The sequence below is a fragment of the Bombina bombina genome, chromosome 10 (assembly GCF_027579735.1).
Source record: "Bombina bombina isolate aBomBom1 chromosome 10, aBomBom1.pri, whole genome shotgun sequence".
Classification (NCBI taxonomy): Eukaryota; Metazoa; Chordata; class Amphibia; order Anura; family Bombinatoridae; genus Bombina; species Bombina bombina.
The window spans coordinates 155,935,397-155,948,643 of record NC_069508.1 but is presented as its reverse complement, the minus strand read 5'-3'; the positions used below and the strand labels follow the sequence as shown (position 1 = coordinate 155,948,643).

At 43.0% G+C, this 13,247-nt stretch overlaps 1 protein-coding gene across 7 annotated transcripts in view; it reads right to left on the bottom strand.

The window, feature by feature from the left end:
- The window catches only part of LOC128640941 (microtubule-associated serine/threonine-protein kinase 2), a 538,333-nt gene that overhangs the window by 278,913 nt on the left and 246,173 nt on the right, over positions 1-13,247 (bottom strand). For 3 of the 7 annotated variants that reach the window (XM_053693406.1, XM_053693407.1, XM_053693411.1), the window contains one exon: positions 9,355-9,561. The exons of 3 other annotated variants lie outside the window; for them this stretch is intronic. In XM_053693406.1, the coding sequence (XP_053549381.1) occupies positions 9,355-9,561 (207 nt within the window). Of the gene's footprint in view, positions 1-9,354; positions 9,562-10,985; positions 11,260-13,247 lie in introns of those variants that run through there. One more of the 7 variants, XM_053693412.1, reaches the window with a different exon arrangement.

Genomic DNA, 13,247 nt, shown 5'->3' with positions numbered 1-13,247 from the left:
TGGAGCATAATTGCTGTGTATTTGTGCAAGACAACTAGGTAGTATAATTGCTATGGTTACTTATGGGTCATGTAATACAGGACACTATACAGGGACATGGGGTCTTCAGCTACCCTCTTTTGTGACAACATATTCTGCATAGTCATACAGAAAGAGAAGCACTCTACCAGGAACTCCGTAGCTTGTTCTATGGCAAGTTACCACCCCATAGGAGCAGCTTCTTTTATACACCAGTTGTGCTTCTCACAGAGGAAAACTTTCCTGAAATATATCAGTCTGATCCCGCCTAGTAAGGTCAGTCCAGCCTTGAAATACCAGGCAATCCCTCACTGAACAAGAAACATTGCAACCCCAGACGATTGTTTCAGCCTTCTTTGGACCTTGTCAGTGAGGTGCAGCCATATTCACATTGAGCAAGAACTCCACATCTGGTTTCCCCTATCCCTTATGCAGACTTCTACATAGTTTCTGTTTAGCAGCAACATCTGTGGGTACAGTGAATAACTTCATATTACAAAGAGCTTTAGTTTCCGACAGCTCTATAGTAGAAGCAGCCAGCAGGTAAAGGAAACATCCTTTTAAATTTTAAAGCTGGATACAAAAAGGATACCAAGCTTAGCAGAAAGTTTAAAAAAAAACAAATCCAATTGCTTAGAGTTTTCCTCAGGAACTTTATGATCCTTAACCCCTAAAGTACATAAAACTTATCTTAAGAAAGAAAGAAGTAAGGATGATAATTCTGTATCTTGAACAAAGACTGGCTCCTGATCATCTGAAAATACGTCACCCTCTAGGGACAAATCAGACAAACCAGAGTCTGAAACATGCAGCTTAATGGATTTAGAACTATTTAATTTACATAAGATAGAGGAGGGATGATCAGAAACCAACCTATTACGCTTACTTAGAGGCATAGCCGCCAATATATCAGACACAGCAGTGCTTGACGAGTATGTTCAAAAATTAGGAGCCAGTAAGAATATTTAGGAGCCAGGCATATTTTTAGGAGCCAGACAGTTGGATTTGTATATAGAGATATACTGTATAGAGAATAACTAAAAAAGTTAGGAGCCAGGGGTAAAATTCTAGGAGCCAGTGGCTCCCAGGCTCCTGGGTTTGTTGAGCCCTGCAGTAGAGGGTACAAAATTTGAAAAACTCCCCTGTATAGAAAAAACAGAGGGAGGACAGATACTTACTTACATCCATAAACTTGAAAAAAAAATACTTTAAAAAAATTAAAAAATAAGTGTTCAAAGGACCTAGCTTCCAAGGAACCACTAGTTAAAGTAGTGGGGACAGAACCATTATTCTTTATCATGTCAAACAGGCCTAGACTGAAAACCCCAGAAAATAAATTAATGAGGTAAGCAAATCAAGTATTAAAACACAAAATTCTTAGAAATAAATATATGCTACCAAATATATAAGCTGAAAACCATTAAATACACCCAAAAAATAAGCAGCACTTGACAGTATCTAAAATCTTACCCCCTCCATCAGATAAGGCCAAAGAAAACAGTGGTGCGCTACGTATCCACTAAATAACATGGAGAGAAAGAAGTGAAGTGTGCTAACCCGACAAAAAGCTAAGTACTAAATGACAAATGCGCAGACAGCCATGGTGCGCTAACTAAATAGCCTACACCATGTGCACGCACGTGCATACTAAGCCAATGAGGGCAAATGAAACTAAAAATGCAAGGCATGCAAATAAGGCTAACGCACTAAAAATGGTAATGCACTAAAATGGTAGCAATACACATAAAGCACGGCAGGAAGCCGACGCATACCAACATAACTCAAATGCACCCAAAATAACCAATGCACACTAAAAACCATAAAGGTAAAAAACACAAGCTATATAAAATAAAAATGCAGGTTCCTGAAGCCCAAATTTCTATACTGAATATATAAGGAAAATTTCCTGCCATGATAGTTCCCTGGCTATGATGTACAACACTAAGTGTACCTACTAATAGCCTATAAGCCAATTTAGTGCCCACATAAACTACATACTTACCAAATAAGTAGATAGCCAATCCATTGATGTACGTGTGACTGCAGAGAATCTGAGTATGTGGCGATAACGATCTAACATGAGTAGGCTAGTGATCGATCCTGTGGCAGTCCTGTGACTAACTCCCACTGGGTGAAATTGTGCCAAGACCCAATACTCCATAAACATCCCTCTGTCCAAACAGTAGCTCTCTGATGGGAAAATGGCTCTGAGCACCCTTATCATTGAACAACTGAGGCACCTCCCTTTTTTACCCTCCTCCAGCGGAGGCAAAGATAAGACTGGTTTACCAGTAAGGCGGGAGGATTTTAAGGGTTCTTGGAGATTTGGGTATCTGACTCCTCCTAGTGGCCAGGAGTGGAATTCCCAGGAGTAACGACTCATGGACTTTCACCAATTTTATGAACGAAAACATGCCTCCATATTTGCACATGAAGGCTGTTCAAATGCATATCCTCTGGCACATACTAACTGGGCTGGGGGGGGGACTAAAAGTCATAGAAAAGCAGCATCTCTTTCTTCTAGCTGGCTGCCAGATCATCCTTTGTGGATTACAAATAGCCAGGAAGGCCCCCACCTTAAAGGGACAGTCTACACCAGAATTTGTATTGTTTTAAAAGACAGATAATCCCTTTATTACCCATTGCCTAGTTTTGCATAACCAAGCTATATTACACTTTTTACCTCTGTGATTGTCTTGTATCTTAAGCCTCTGCAAACTGCCCTCTTATTTCAGTTTTTTTGACAGACTTGCATTTTAGCCAATCAGTGCTGACTCCTAGGTAACTCCATGTGCAGTGTTATCTATATGACACACATGAACACCCTCTTAGTGGTGAAAAACTGTCAAAATGCTATCATATAAGAGGCAGCCTTCAAGGTCTAAGAAATTAGCATATGAACCTCCTAGGTTTAGCTTTCAACTAAGAATACCAAGAGAACAAAGCAAAATGTATGATAAAAGTAAATTGGAAAGTTGTTTAAAATTGCATGCCCTATCTAAATCATGAAAGTTTATTTTGAACTAGACTGTCCCTTTAAGGCTTTGCCCTAGTGAGGTCTGGTTATGAGCTAATGTATCAATATCAGCAGAAACTGGCCCCAGAAGGGTCCATATTAATATTATGTTAATGCAGAACCCAGAGATATGTGCTGGGACTGAACAAACCACAAGGTCAGGGAGTCTCAAAATATTACCAATGGCTACTTTATTTCACATGTGCATCTCTGGCCCTGCAAGTGCCAGTTACAAAGAATATAAACAATGGTTACATTTCTTTATCAGCTTGACAACAGCACAGGGTAAATAATGTTTAATTTGCTGTAGAACTAAAGCTGCAATAAAAACATTATTTTACTGTGATTCAGTTAGTGCCATTTTATCATCGGAGGTCAGACAATACTAGTCTGCAGCGGATGAGCAATAATAGAATCAACTACACGCTGCAAGATATTTAAAAACTAAGTTACGCCTTCTCTGCCTACATAACAGGGTGAAATGTGGGAAAATACTTACAATACGGTCTTGTCTAGTGAATACTGTGCCAGCTAATCGAACGATACAATCACATTAATATGATGTAATGCAGGTTATGAATTTTAACACCAGCTTGTGTTGATTATAGATAATAAACCATACAAATACCGATTGTGTCAGCGCTCAGTTCTCTGTGTGTGTATGTATATATATATATATATATATATATATATATATATATATATATATATACACATATATATACACACTACAGTTGTTCAGGATTGCTATAACATGTGAAGATGTACTCAGCAGTTTAGTTTTTTTAGGATTTACCTAGCCCTAATATTGTCACAGCTAGACCAGTCCCACAGTGAGCTTCTAGTGCCCTTTAACCCCTTCACTGCTGAGCTGTTTATCACCCTTGTGCTATTGCCGATTTTATTCTCTCAGCTTACTGCATTTACAGAGCAATTTCAGTATTTTTAGGAGGTATCCATACAAATCCTACCATGTTTTTTTCAGCAGACCAAGCACTTTTAGAAAATAACTTTACTTTGCAGAAATGTCTAAATATGGGGAAGAGACACCATACAAATTAGGGCCATTTTTTACAGTATACAAGCTAAACAGTACAGGAATCATCATCAAATAAGAGGCTCTATGTATTGTAGGGGCAACAGAGGGTACATCCCACATAGTGATTTTGTTACATATGGCTGTAACTATGGGGATAACCCTACCTAAGCATGTGACCCCAGTTTTAAAAAAATGGGCTGTCCCATTTAATGCTTATATTGGGGTAGTAGGGTCCCATTTAGAGCCCAGAGCGTACTTAAAGGCACCTAGTAGGAAGATGATTGAATTTCAACTTCCCCGATAAACATACAAACTGCATCTGTGCCAGTGGACAACGTGCTGAGTGTCACACGGATATCAACAATGCGTTGTCCACTGAATTTTAGGGCTCAAAATACACTTGTAGTACATAGCACTGTAGCTTATACCAACCTGATGGCACAAAACAAAATGACAGTGTATTAGATATGTGCATTATTTCAGTATTTGCTATTCGTTAGTTTGTGCAACCCGGTTCACTTCACTGTATTAGCACAGATCTTTGTGTGTTGCACTTTTACTCTGAAAAGAGCAGAATCCCACAGACCGCAGCCATTGCTGGCATTTGTTTCACTAATGAATTTATGCTGAAATAATGCGCGTATTTGGTCTTTATTTACTGGGCGCATACTCTTGGCAATAAAGTAAACTAGTGTGCAAACTGGTACATCTGAAAACAGGCGCGAGTTGCTGAATAAGAAAATGTAAAAAAACAACAAAAATTAGCATCAGGTCAGTAACGAACCGAGACAGCATTATCGTGTTTTTATTTGTGGGGGGAAATGGGGGGGTCAGCAAGTTTGTTTGGATAGCACACAGAAACCAGTAGCTGGTAAAACCAAATATCTGGGAGATAAAAATCATTTCAGGTGTATTTGTACACATTCTACAATCCAGTGCTTCATTTCTGACAACACTCCCTAACATAAAACACCATATTTTTCTGCCATTTTCTACCTCAGATTAAAGAGACATGAACCAAAAAATATTCTTTCAGAATTCAGATAGAGAATATAAAATTGTAAACAACTTTCTAAACTACTTCTATTATCTAATTTGCTTTATTCTCTAGGTATCATTTGTTGAAGGAACAGCAATGCACTACTGGTTTCTAACTGAACACATGGGTGAGCCAATGAAGCCAGTATATATATCCAGCCACCAATCAGCAGCTAGAAAGTAGATTCTTTGCTGCTCCTGAGCTTTCCTAGATAAACCTTTCAGCAAAGGATAACAAAAGACAAAAGCAAATTAAATAATAGCTGTAAATTGCAAAGTTGTTTAACATTGTATTCTCTATCTGAGCTGATACAATATGCACGGGACTATTCTGTACTAATATTTTATTCCTATAAAGAAAAGTGGCATTATATATGATAGTGATGCACCGAAATGGAAATTTTGGACCGAAACCGAATCCGAAAATCCGGGATGCACTTGGCCGAAAACCGAAACGGATACCGAAAATGTATTTTTTCAAATTATTGGGGTTTTTTTTGTTTTTTTTTGCATAATTAGAGCCAATAAAAAAATCCCACCCTTTTATTGAAAGTAACACACTAAAATTGGACAAAAATATCTTAAAACAATAATATGCTACACAATAATTTTACCAAGAAAAAAAAACAAAAAAAAACAGGCAAACAATAATGCCATTTTCAGCCAAAATGTTTCTGCGACCAAAATGTTGGTGCATCCCTACTTAAAACAATTATAAATATCAATATACTGTATTATTCTTCATTTAGTTCTATGTAACAGAATCATATTTAACAGGTTTTTTTTTTTACTAATTATCCAAATAAAGTATAGTCCTAGAAAACTCATTATATGCAGAACAGTAAGTCAAGTAATAAACTTAAACAGCAGCTCTAGGCTAGCATCAAATTTGAAACATGCTACACAATAATTTTACCGAAAATAACAGGCTAAAAAACCGAAAACCGAAATAGCCAAAAATGCTATTTTCGGCCGAAACTTTCTGCGGCCGAAATTTCGGTGCATCCCTAATATATGATTATATTTAGTCACCTGAACAGATATTAACATTTTCATTACTTCTAATGATAGGAGATAAAGCACAGAGTATCACTGCACAGCACCGCAGTCAGGTAGAGGAGGCATGAGCGAGGAATTGTAACAGGAGACAAAGCTTTTCCCGCAGGTCACACCAGCTAAATATAGACGCTTTATAAACAGCCATCATCCTCAGCTGTCACCCGACCAGCTGAAGTATCCGTGTAACCTTACACCCGACCCAGGGGGACTTTCCGGTAACAGGTAACTGCTGACTAAACACACTTTTTCCACAGTTTGCCATTGCCATGGTCAAATGCACACAATATATTTATTGTTTTAAACTTAAGCCATGTTTTCTAACAGATGACAGACATCAATGCTCTTGCCATGAATTCAGATTAAACAAAAAATGATAAATTACATTAAACAGAGCTGAAGAAATATTCTGCACACCTATTGCTCTATCTGCCCATTGCGTTCTGAAGCCGCCCCTCACTGTCCAGACTCATTATCCCCTGTACAATTTCACACCTCTCATCACTGGACCTGTCTGAGTAACAGCAGATACCGGCAACAGCCTGAGAGAGCACATTTTACACAGAAATGAGGGGTGACTGTTTTACAGAACAGAGCGGAGCGTTTTATTATTGTGGTCTAGTAAAGTCTATTTGTATGTTGAGAGGGTGATGTGTAGTGGAAAATCACAATCAAAATGTACAATCAGGACCTCTTGTTTGTAATGCAGGAGTAAAGTGGCCCTTGATGGCAGTGATTAACCAGCAGCAAACACATTTATAAGCAAGAAGAGAACAAGATAATGTTTTGCACTTCACACCTCTCCTCCGCTCTTCCCACCCTTGCTGAGAAGTTACAAGAAGACAGGATCAGCAGAGGTATTAGATTTCTCAGCACAAACCTGACAAGCTGCTCGTCATCACAACCAGGAAAACGCACACAAAACAGGCACACTCACTAAATATCCCAAACAGCACGTCAGCTATAATGTAGCTAAGAGTAGAACGCTAAATCTGCGACAACCCAAGGCAAAAAGTGACCCCGGCAGCTGCATTTTATCCTCTAGGACAGGTTTGTCTGCAGAGGACCGGAGAGAGCCTCAAACAGGGGCTGGGTTATGCCAGTTATTTGTGGGGCTCTGTATGCCACAATCAGGGCAATATGGGTATGTAATATACCAGCTTGTGTGCTTCTTGTACCAATCAGGTTAGCTTTGTATTAGCAAAATCACACAAGTGACCCATTAGTCACCAGAAAACTGCATACAATACACACAGGAGCAACAAGCTGTAGGTGTTATTACAGGCCTCAGTGATTCTGCAATATCACACACACCACAATCCCTTTTTATTACAGTAGCATGTTCTCAAGAGATTACTAACCACCATGTTCATTCATAAAAGAAATGTAACAGCCGGGGACTAGCGCATCAGGATACTGGAGCTATTTATTCTAAAGCAGCATCAGGTCCTACTACCCAACTTCGAGCTCCACAGAGTAGGCACATGTAAGGAGACAAAAGTTTGTGAGAGAACAGTGCAGATAAATTGTAGCATGGTATGTTATACATGACTCACAAAGTCAGTATCTGCCACAATAAGCAGCTTCTCTTCTATGTGATGTGATCTTGTCCGCTGCAAAGCACACTTTGTGGGGGAAGCCTCTCCATGGCACACTGTAAGGGGTGGGTTCTCACTGTGGCACACCTGGGGCGGGGATCGGTTTTGGAGAAAATGCCTCTCCGGGGCACACTGAGGGGTGGGGGGGAGAAAATGCCTCTCGGGGGCACACTGTAGGATGGGGGGGGGGAGATGCCTCTATGGGGCACACTGTAGGGAGGGAAGATTCCTCTATGGGGCACACTGTAGGGAGGGAAGATGCCTCTATGGGGCACACTGTAGGGGGGGGGGATGCTTCTATGGGGCACACTGTAGGGGGGGAAGATGCCTCTACGGGGCACACTGTAGGGGGGGGGGGGAAGATGCCTCTCTGGGGCACACTGTGGGGGGGGGGGGAGGTGCCTCTCTGGGGCACACTGTAGGGGGGGTGCCTCTCTGGGGCACACTGTGGGGGGGGGGAGATGCCTCTATGAGGCACACTGGGGGGGGGAGATGACTCTCTGGGGCACACTGTAGGGGGGGAAGATGCCTCTACGGGGCACACTGTAGGGGGGGGGGAAGATGCCTCTCTGGGGCACACTGTGGGGGGGGGGGAGGTGCCTCTCTGGGGCACACTGTAGGGGGGGTGCCTCTCTGGGGCACACTGTGGGGGGGGGGGGGAGATGCCTCTATGAGGCACACTGTACAAACGCCTGTACGTCTGTCTCCTGAACTCTTGTAGTACAAGGCAACTGGATCTGTAATGGGCTGCGACACATTCACAACAGAACCTGTGGTGCCCAGACAGCTTTTTTATGTAAATCGTTTCCCCTGGAGATGCCTCTCCAGGGGAAACACTTTAGGGGGAAAGATGCCTTTCCGGGGCACACCGTAGGGGCAAAGCCTCTCCATGGCACTCTGTGGGGGGAAGCGTCTCCATGGCACACTGTGGGGTGGGAGGATGCCTCTCCGTGGGCACTGCTGCTGGGCAATGCCTTATGTGCTATACTACTGTAGACACCATGCTCTGGACCTCTCTGTACTGTCTCCTGAACTCTTGTAGTACAAGGCCACAGGACTTCTAACTAGTAACACCGATTACTGCTGCAGGTTGTAAAATTATAAAATGTTATTATTTAAGAAATACAATCTGGTTCTGTTTAACACAAACATATATTTTGCTTTAACAATTTGGCATTTTACATTACAGCTACTCGGCCTTACAACCTGGGCAAATAGAACCCTAAGCAGATTAAGTGATTTTTATCCTATAAATACTTTGTAAACTTGCATCTGGGAGCCCACAGTAATTGGTAGGAACATCATGGCAATGCAGTCTAGTTGATGTCACCAAGTAGTTGCCAAGTGTAAAGCTCATGATTTCTTGCCTGGCATCTAATGCTCGTTAGGAAGGCAGAACATGGTGATGAATATTCTAACATCCACTTAACTGCAGCTGCAGGAGTCAGTTGCACAATAGTGTGAGACAAGCCAATAGATATATTAGTGAACATGACATTGGTTTATCACATTGCCACCTATGACAATAAGCAATTAGTGAGACCCTATCAGAGCATGCAATCACATCACATGCTGGCACACCTCCTTACCTCCACTGCAATGGACCACCGTAGCACGGGCTACCGGGATTACTTTGTGGTTGTGGGTTGGTGAAAAAGGCTAACTGGCAAGGCTCCAGGGCACAATCAGCACTAAAGGGGACCTTTAAGTGCAGTGGACTTGATGAGGACGATGGTGAGAGCGCTCGCTGGTGGGCATCACCTCCACGGCAGAGCGCATGCAGAGGGGAGAAGATTCTAGCAAAGCAGCAAATATATCAGTGTTAGATACAGTTCAATAAGAAGCTGGAATTCTCTAATGGCTTGACAAGGATTTTATACAATCAGCCTTGCGACATCTTAAAACGATTTACATAAAAAAGCGAATACGCTCCCTATAAACAAAGTGTCATCTGCTGTCCCACTCAGGATACAGGCATGGTTATGTCTAATGAGCATTACACGTGTATATCCCTTTGTGTTTTACATTGTTTGATAATTTAATTATTTATCATTGAGACAGATTATTGCTCAACTCAAGTGCATGGCAAGTCTTTCCACACCAGAGCAACTGGATCTGTAATGGGCTGCGACACATTCACAACAGAACCTGTGGTGCCCAGACAGCCGGAGTGCGTAGCCCAAGAAGCCTCACCGCGTGGTTATTTGGCACACACAACGCTTTCAGTAGTGCAATCTGTCCCTTCCTGGCCTGTATCACTAGTGGTACAAACGGCTTATCTTTTTGGCTAATAAATACTTAAAGATAAAAAAAAAAATACATTTGTTTAAAAAAATAATGTAATTTAGTTTTTTTTTACAGACATTAAAGGGCCATGATACCCACATTTATTCTTTCATGATTTAGAAAGAGAATGCATCTTTAAAACATCTTTCTAATTTACTTCTATTATCTAATTTGTTTTATTCTCTTGATATTCATTGCTGAAAAGCATATCTATATATGCTCAGTAGCTGCTGATTGGTTGCTGCACATAGAAGCCTCATGTGATTGGCTCACCATGTGCATTGCTTTTTCTTCAAATAAGGATATCTAAAAAATTAAGCAAAATAAATAATAGAAGTAAATTGTAATGTTGTTTAAATTTGTATGTTCTATCTGAATCATGAAAGAAAGATTTTGGGTTTAGTGGCCTTTTAATATCATTTTAATACATGATAGGCACAACCCTGTGTAGTTTCATATACTGTACATGACATTTTAATATGAAAAGCACAGAATTAGCCATTTGTGACAAGTGCACAGCATAAAATGTCTGTGGGTAGAATTAATTTATCATTTTGTCGTTTTTGACCTAATGATGAGATATATTAAAAAGTCTGTGTCTGCTGCATACATTTATTATTTTAAAACCAGAGTCTATGGGCTATTACAGGGATTATCAAATACACATTAAACAAAGGAGAAAAAACGAGAATTGAGGAGCCAGCTGTATGGCTTAGGACCTAACAAGGGCTTTTGTTTGGCAAATATAGAAAAAGGAGCCTGGGATAAACCTGGCTGCAGGATTTGACAAAGCCATTGGTTACTGAACTTAGAAGGTTCAAACACAAACAAGAATTATCCCAAATGACTTGTTGTGGATCAGTTGAAGATAATTTCCCTGCAGGTGTCTGGGGTGTGACATAAATACCCCAGTAGTCCCCTCGGTGGTGCTTACTTGATCCGCAGGCTCGGCGCTCCCAGTCTCTCTTGCCTTCTTTTCATCATGGTGTTATGGGGTGTGTATAAAGTTATCCAGACGGGGTGAAGCTGGCAGATGAGGTATAGATGGGTTGTAACCAAAGAAAATACTAAGTGTTCACTTCATTCGCAAGTAATTGCACGTAGCGCCATGGTGCCCATAATACAGCTATAGCCTTAGTTATTTTGTTAAAACTGCTGCTCATCCGAGGGCTGAGAGCTCTGTGACCCCACCTGAGTACACTCAGCACTCATATAAATAGTAACATATGCCTGATATGGGTGACAGCAAATCACTGACACCAAACACAATCCCTTCCTGAGCTTCAGATATCTGAGTGGCAACAGCAAATAACAGGGCAGGCCAGGAGCCCACTACATGGAGGAGGTGGGGGCATGGGGCCAGCACTACACAGACCCAGATAAAAATATGACAGTGCAGCTGAAAAATATAGTCACAGCACTGGGTCACTCTAAGAGAGCACAGGGAACAAACTGTGCTCAGGGTCATACTAAGAGAGTGCAGGGAGTAAGTAGTACTCAGAGAGGAAAGAAAGCAGTAGAGTACTCATGGTCACTCAGAAAGGGAGCAGTAGAGTACTCAGGGTCACCTAGAGCACAGGAAGCAGGAGAGTACTCAGGGTCACGTAGAAAGCAGGAGAGTACTCAGGGTCACGTAGAAAGCAGGAGAGTACTCAGGGTCACACAGAATGCAGGGATCAAGTAGTACTCAGAGAGGAAAGGGAACAGGAGAGTACTTCGGGTCACCTAGAGCACAGGAAGCAGGAGAGTACTCAGGGTCACTCAGAAAGGAAGAAGGAGAATACTCAGGGTCACGTAGAAAGCAGAAGAGTACTCAGGGTCACACAGAGTGCAGAAAGCAGGAGTGCGCTCAGGGTCACCTAAAGCACAGGAAGCAGGAGAGTACTCAGGGTCACTCAGAAAGGAAGAAGGAGAGTACTCAGGGTCACGTAGAAAGCAGAAGAGTACTCAGGGTCACACAGAGTGCAGAAAGAAGGAGAGTGCTCAGGGTCACTCAGAAAGGAAGAAGGAGAGTACTCAGGGTCACGTAGAAAGCAGAAGAGTACTCAGGGTCACACAGAGTGCAGAAAGCAGGAGAGTGCTCAGGGTCACCTAAAGCACAGGAAGCAGGAGAGTACTCAGGGTCACACAGAATGCAGGGATCAAGTAGTACTCAGAGAGGAAAGGGAACAGGAGAGTACTTAGGGTCACTCAGAAAGGAAGCAGGGGAGTATTCAGGGTCACTCAGAAAATGAGCATTAGAGTACTCACCCAGAGGGCAGGAAGCAGGGGAGTGCACATGGTCACCCAGAGCGCAGGAAGCAGGAGAGTGCACATGGTCACCCAGAGCGCAGGAAGCAGGAGAGTGCACATGGTCACCCAGAGCGCAGGAAGCAGGAGAGTGCACAGGGTCACCCAGAGCGCAGGAAGCAGGAGAGTGCACATGGTCACCCAGAGCGCAGGAAGCAGGAGAGTGCACATGGTCACCCAGAGCGCAGGAAGCAGGAGAGTGCACATGGTCACCCAGAGCGCAGGAAGCAGGAGAGTGCACATGGTCACCCAGAGCGCAGGAAGCAGGAGAGTGCACATGGTCACCCAGAGCGCAGGAAGCAGGAGAGTGCACATGGTCACCCAGAGCGCAGGAAGCAGGAAAGTGCACAGGGTCACCCAGAGCGCAGGAAGCAGGAGAGTGCACAGGGTCACCCAGAGCGCAGGAAGCAGGAGAGTGCACAGGGTCACCCAGAGCGCAGGAAGCAGGAGAGTGCACAGGGTCACCCAGAGCGCAGGAAGCAGGAGAGTGCACAGGGTCACCCAGAGCGCAGGAAGCAGGAGAGTGCACAGGGTCACCCAGAGCGCAGGAAGCAGGAGAGTGCACAGGGTCACTCAGAGAGCAGGAAGCAAGTAGTACTCAGAGAGGAAAGGGAGCAGGAGAGTACTCAGGGTCACTCAGAAAGGGAGCAGGAGAACATTCAAGGTCACTCTCAGAGAGCGCAGGGAACAGGAGAGTACTCGGGGTCACTCAGAGCGCAGGGAACAGGAGAGTACTCGGGGTCACTCAGAGCGCAGGGAGCAGGAGAGTACTCAGGGTCACTCAAAAAGAGCAGGAGAGTACTCAGGGTCACCCAGAGCGCAGGAAGCAGGAGAGTACTCAGGGTCACCAAGAGCGCAGGAAGCAGGAGAGTGCACAGGGTCACTCAGAGAGCAGGAAGCAAGTAGT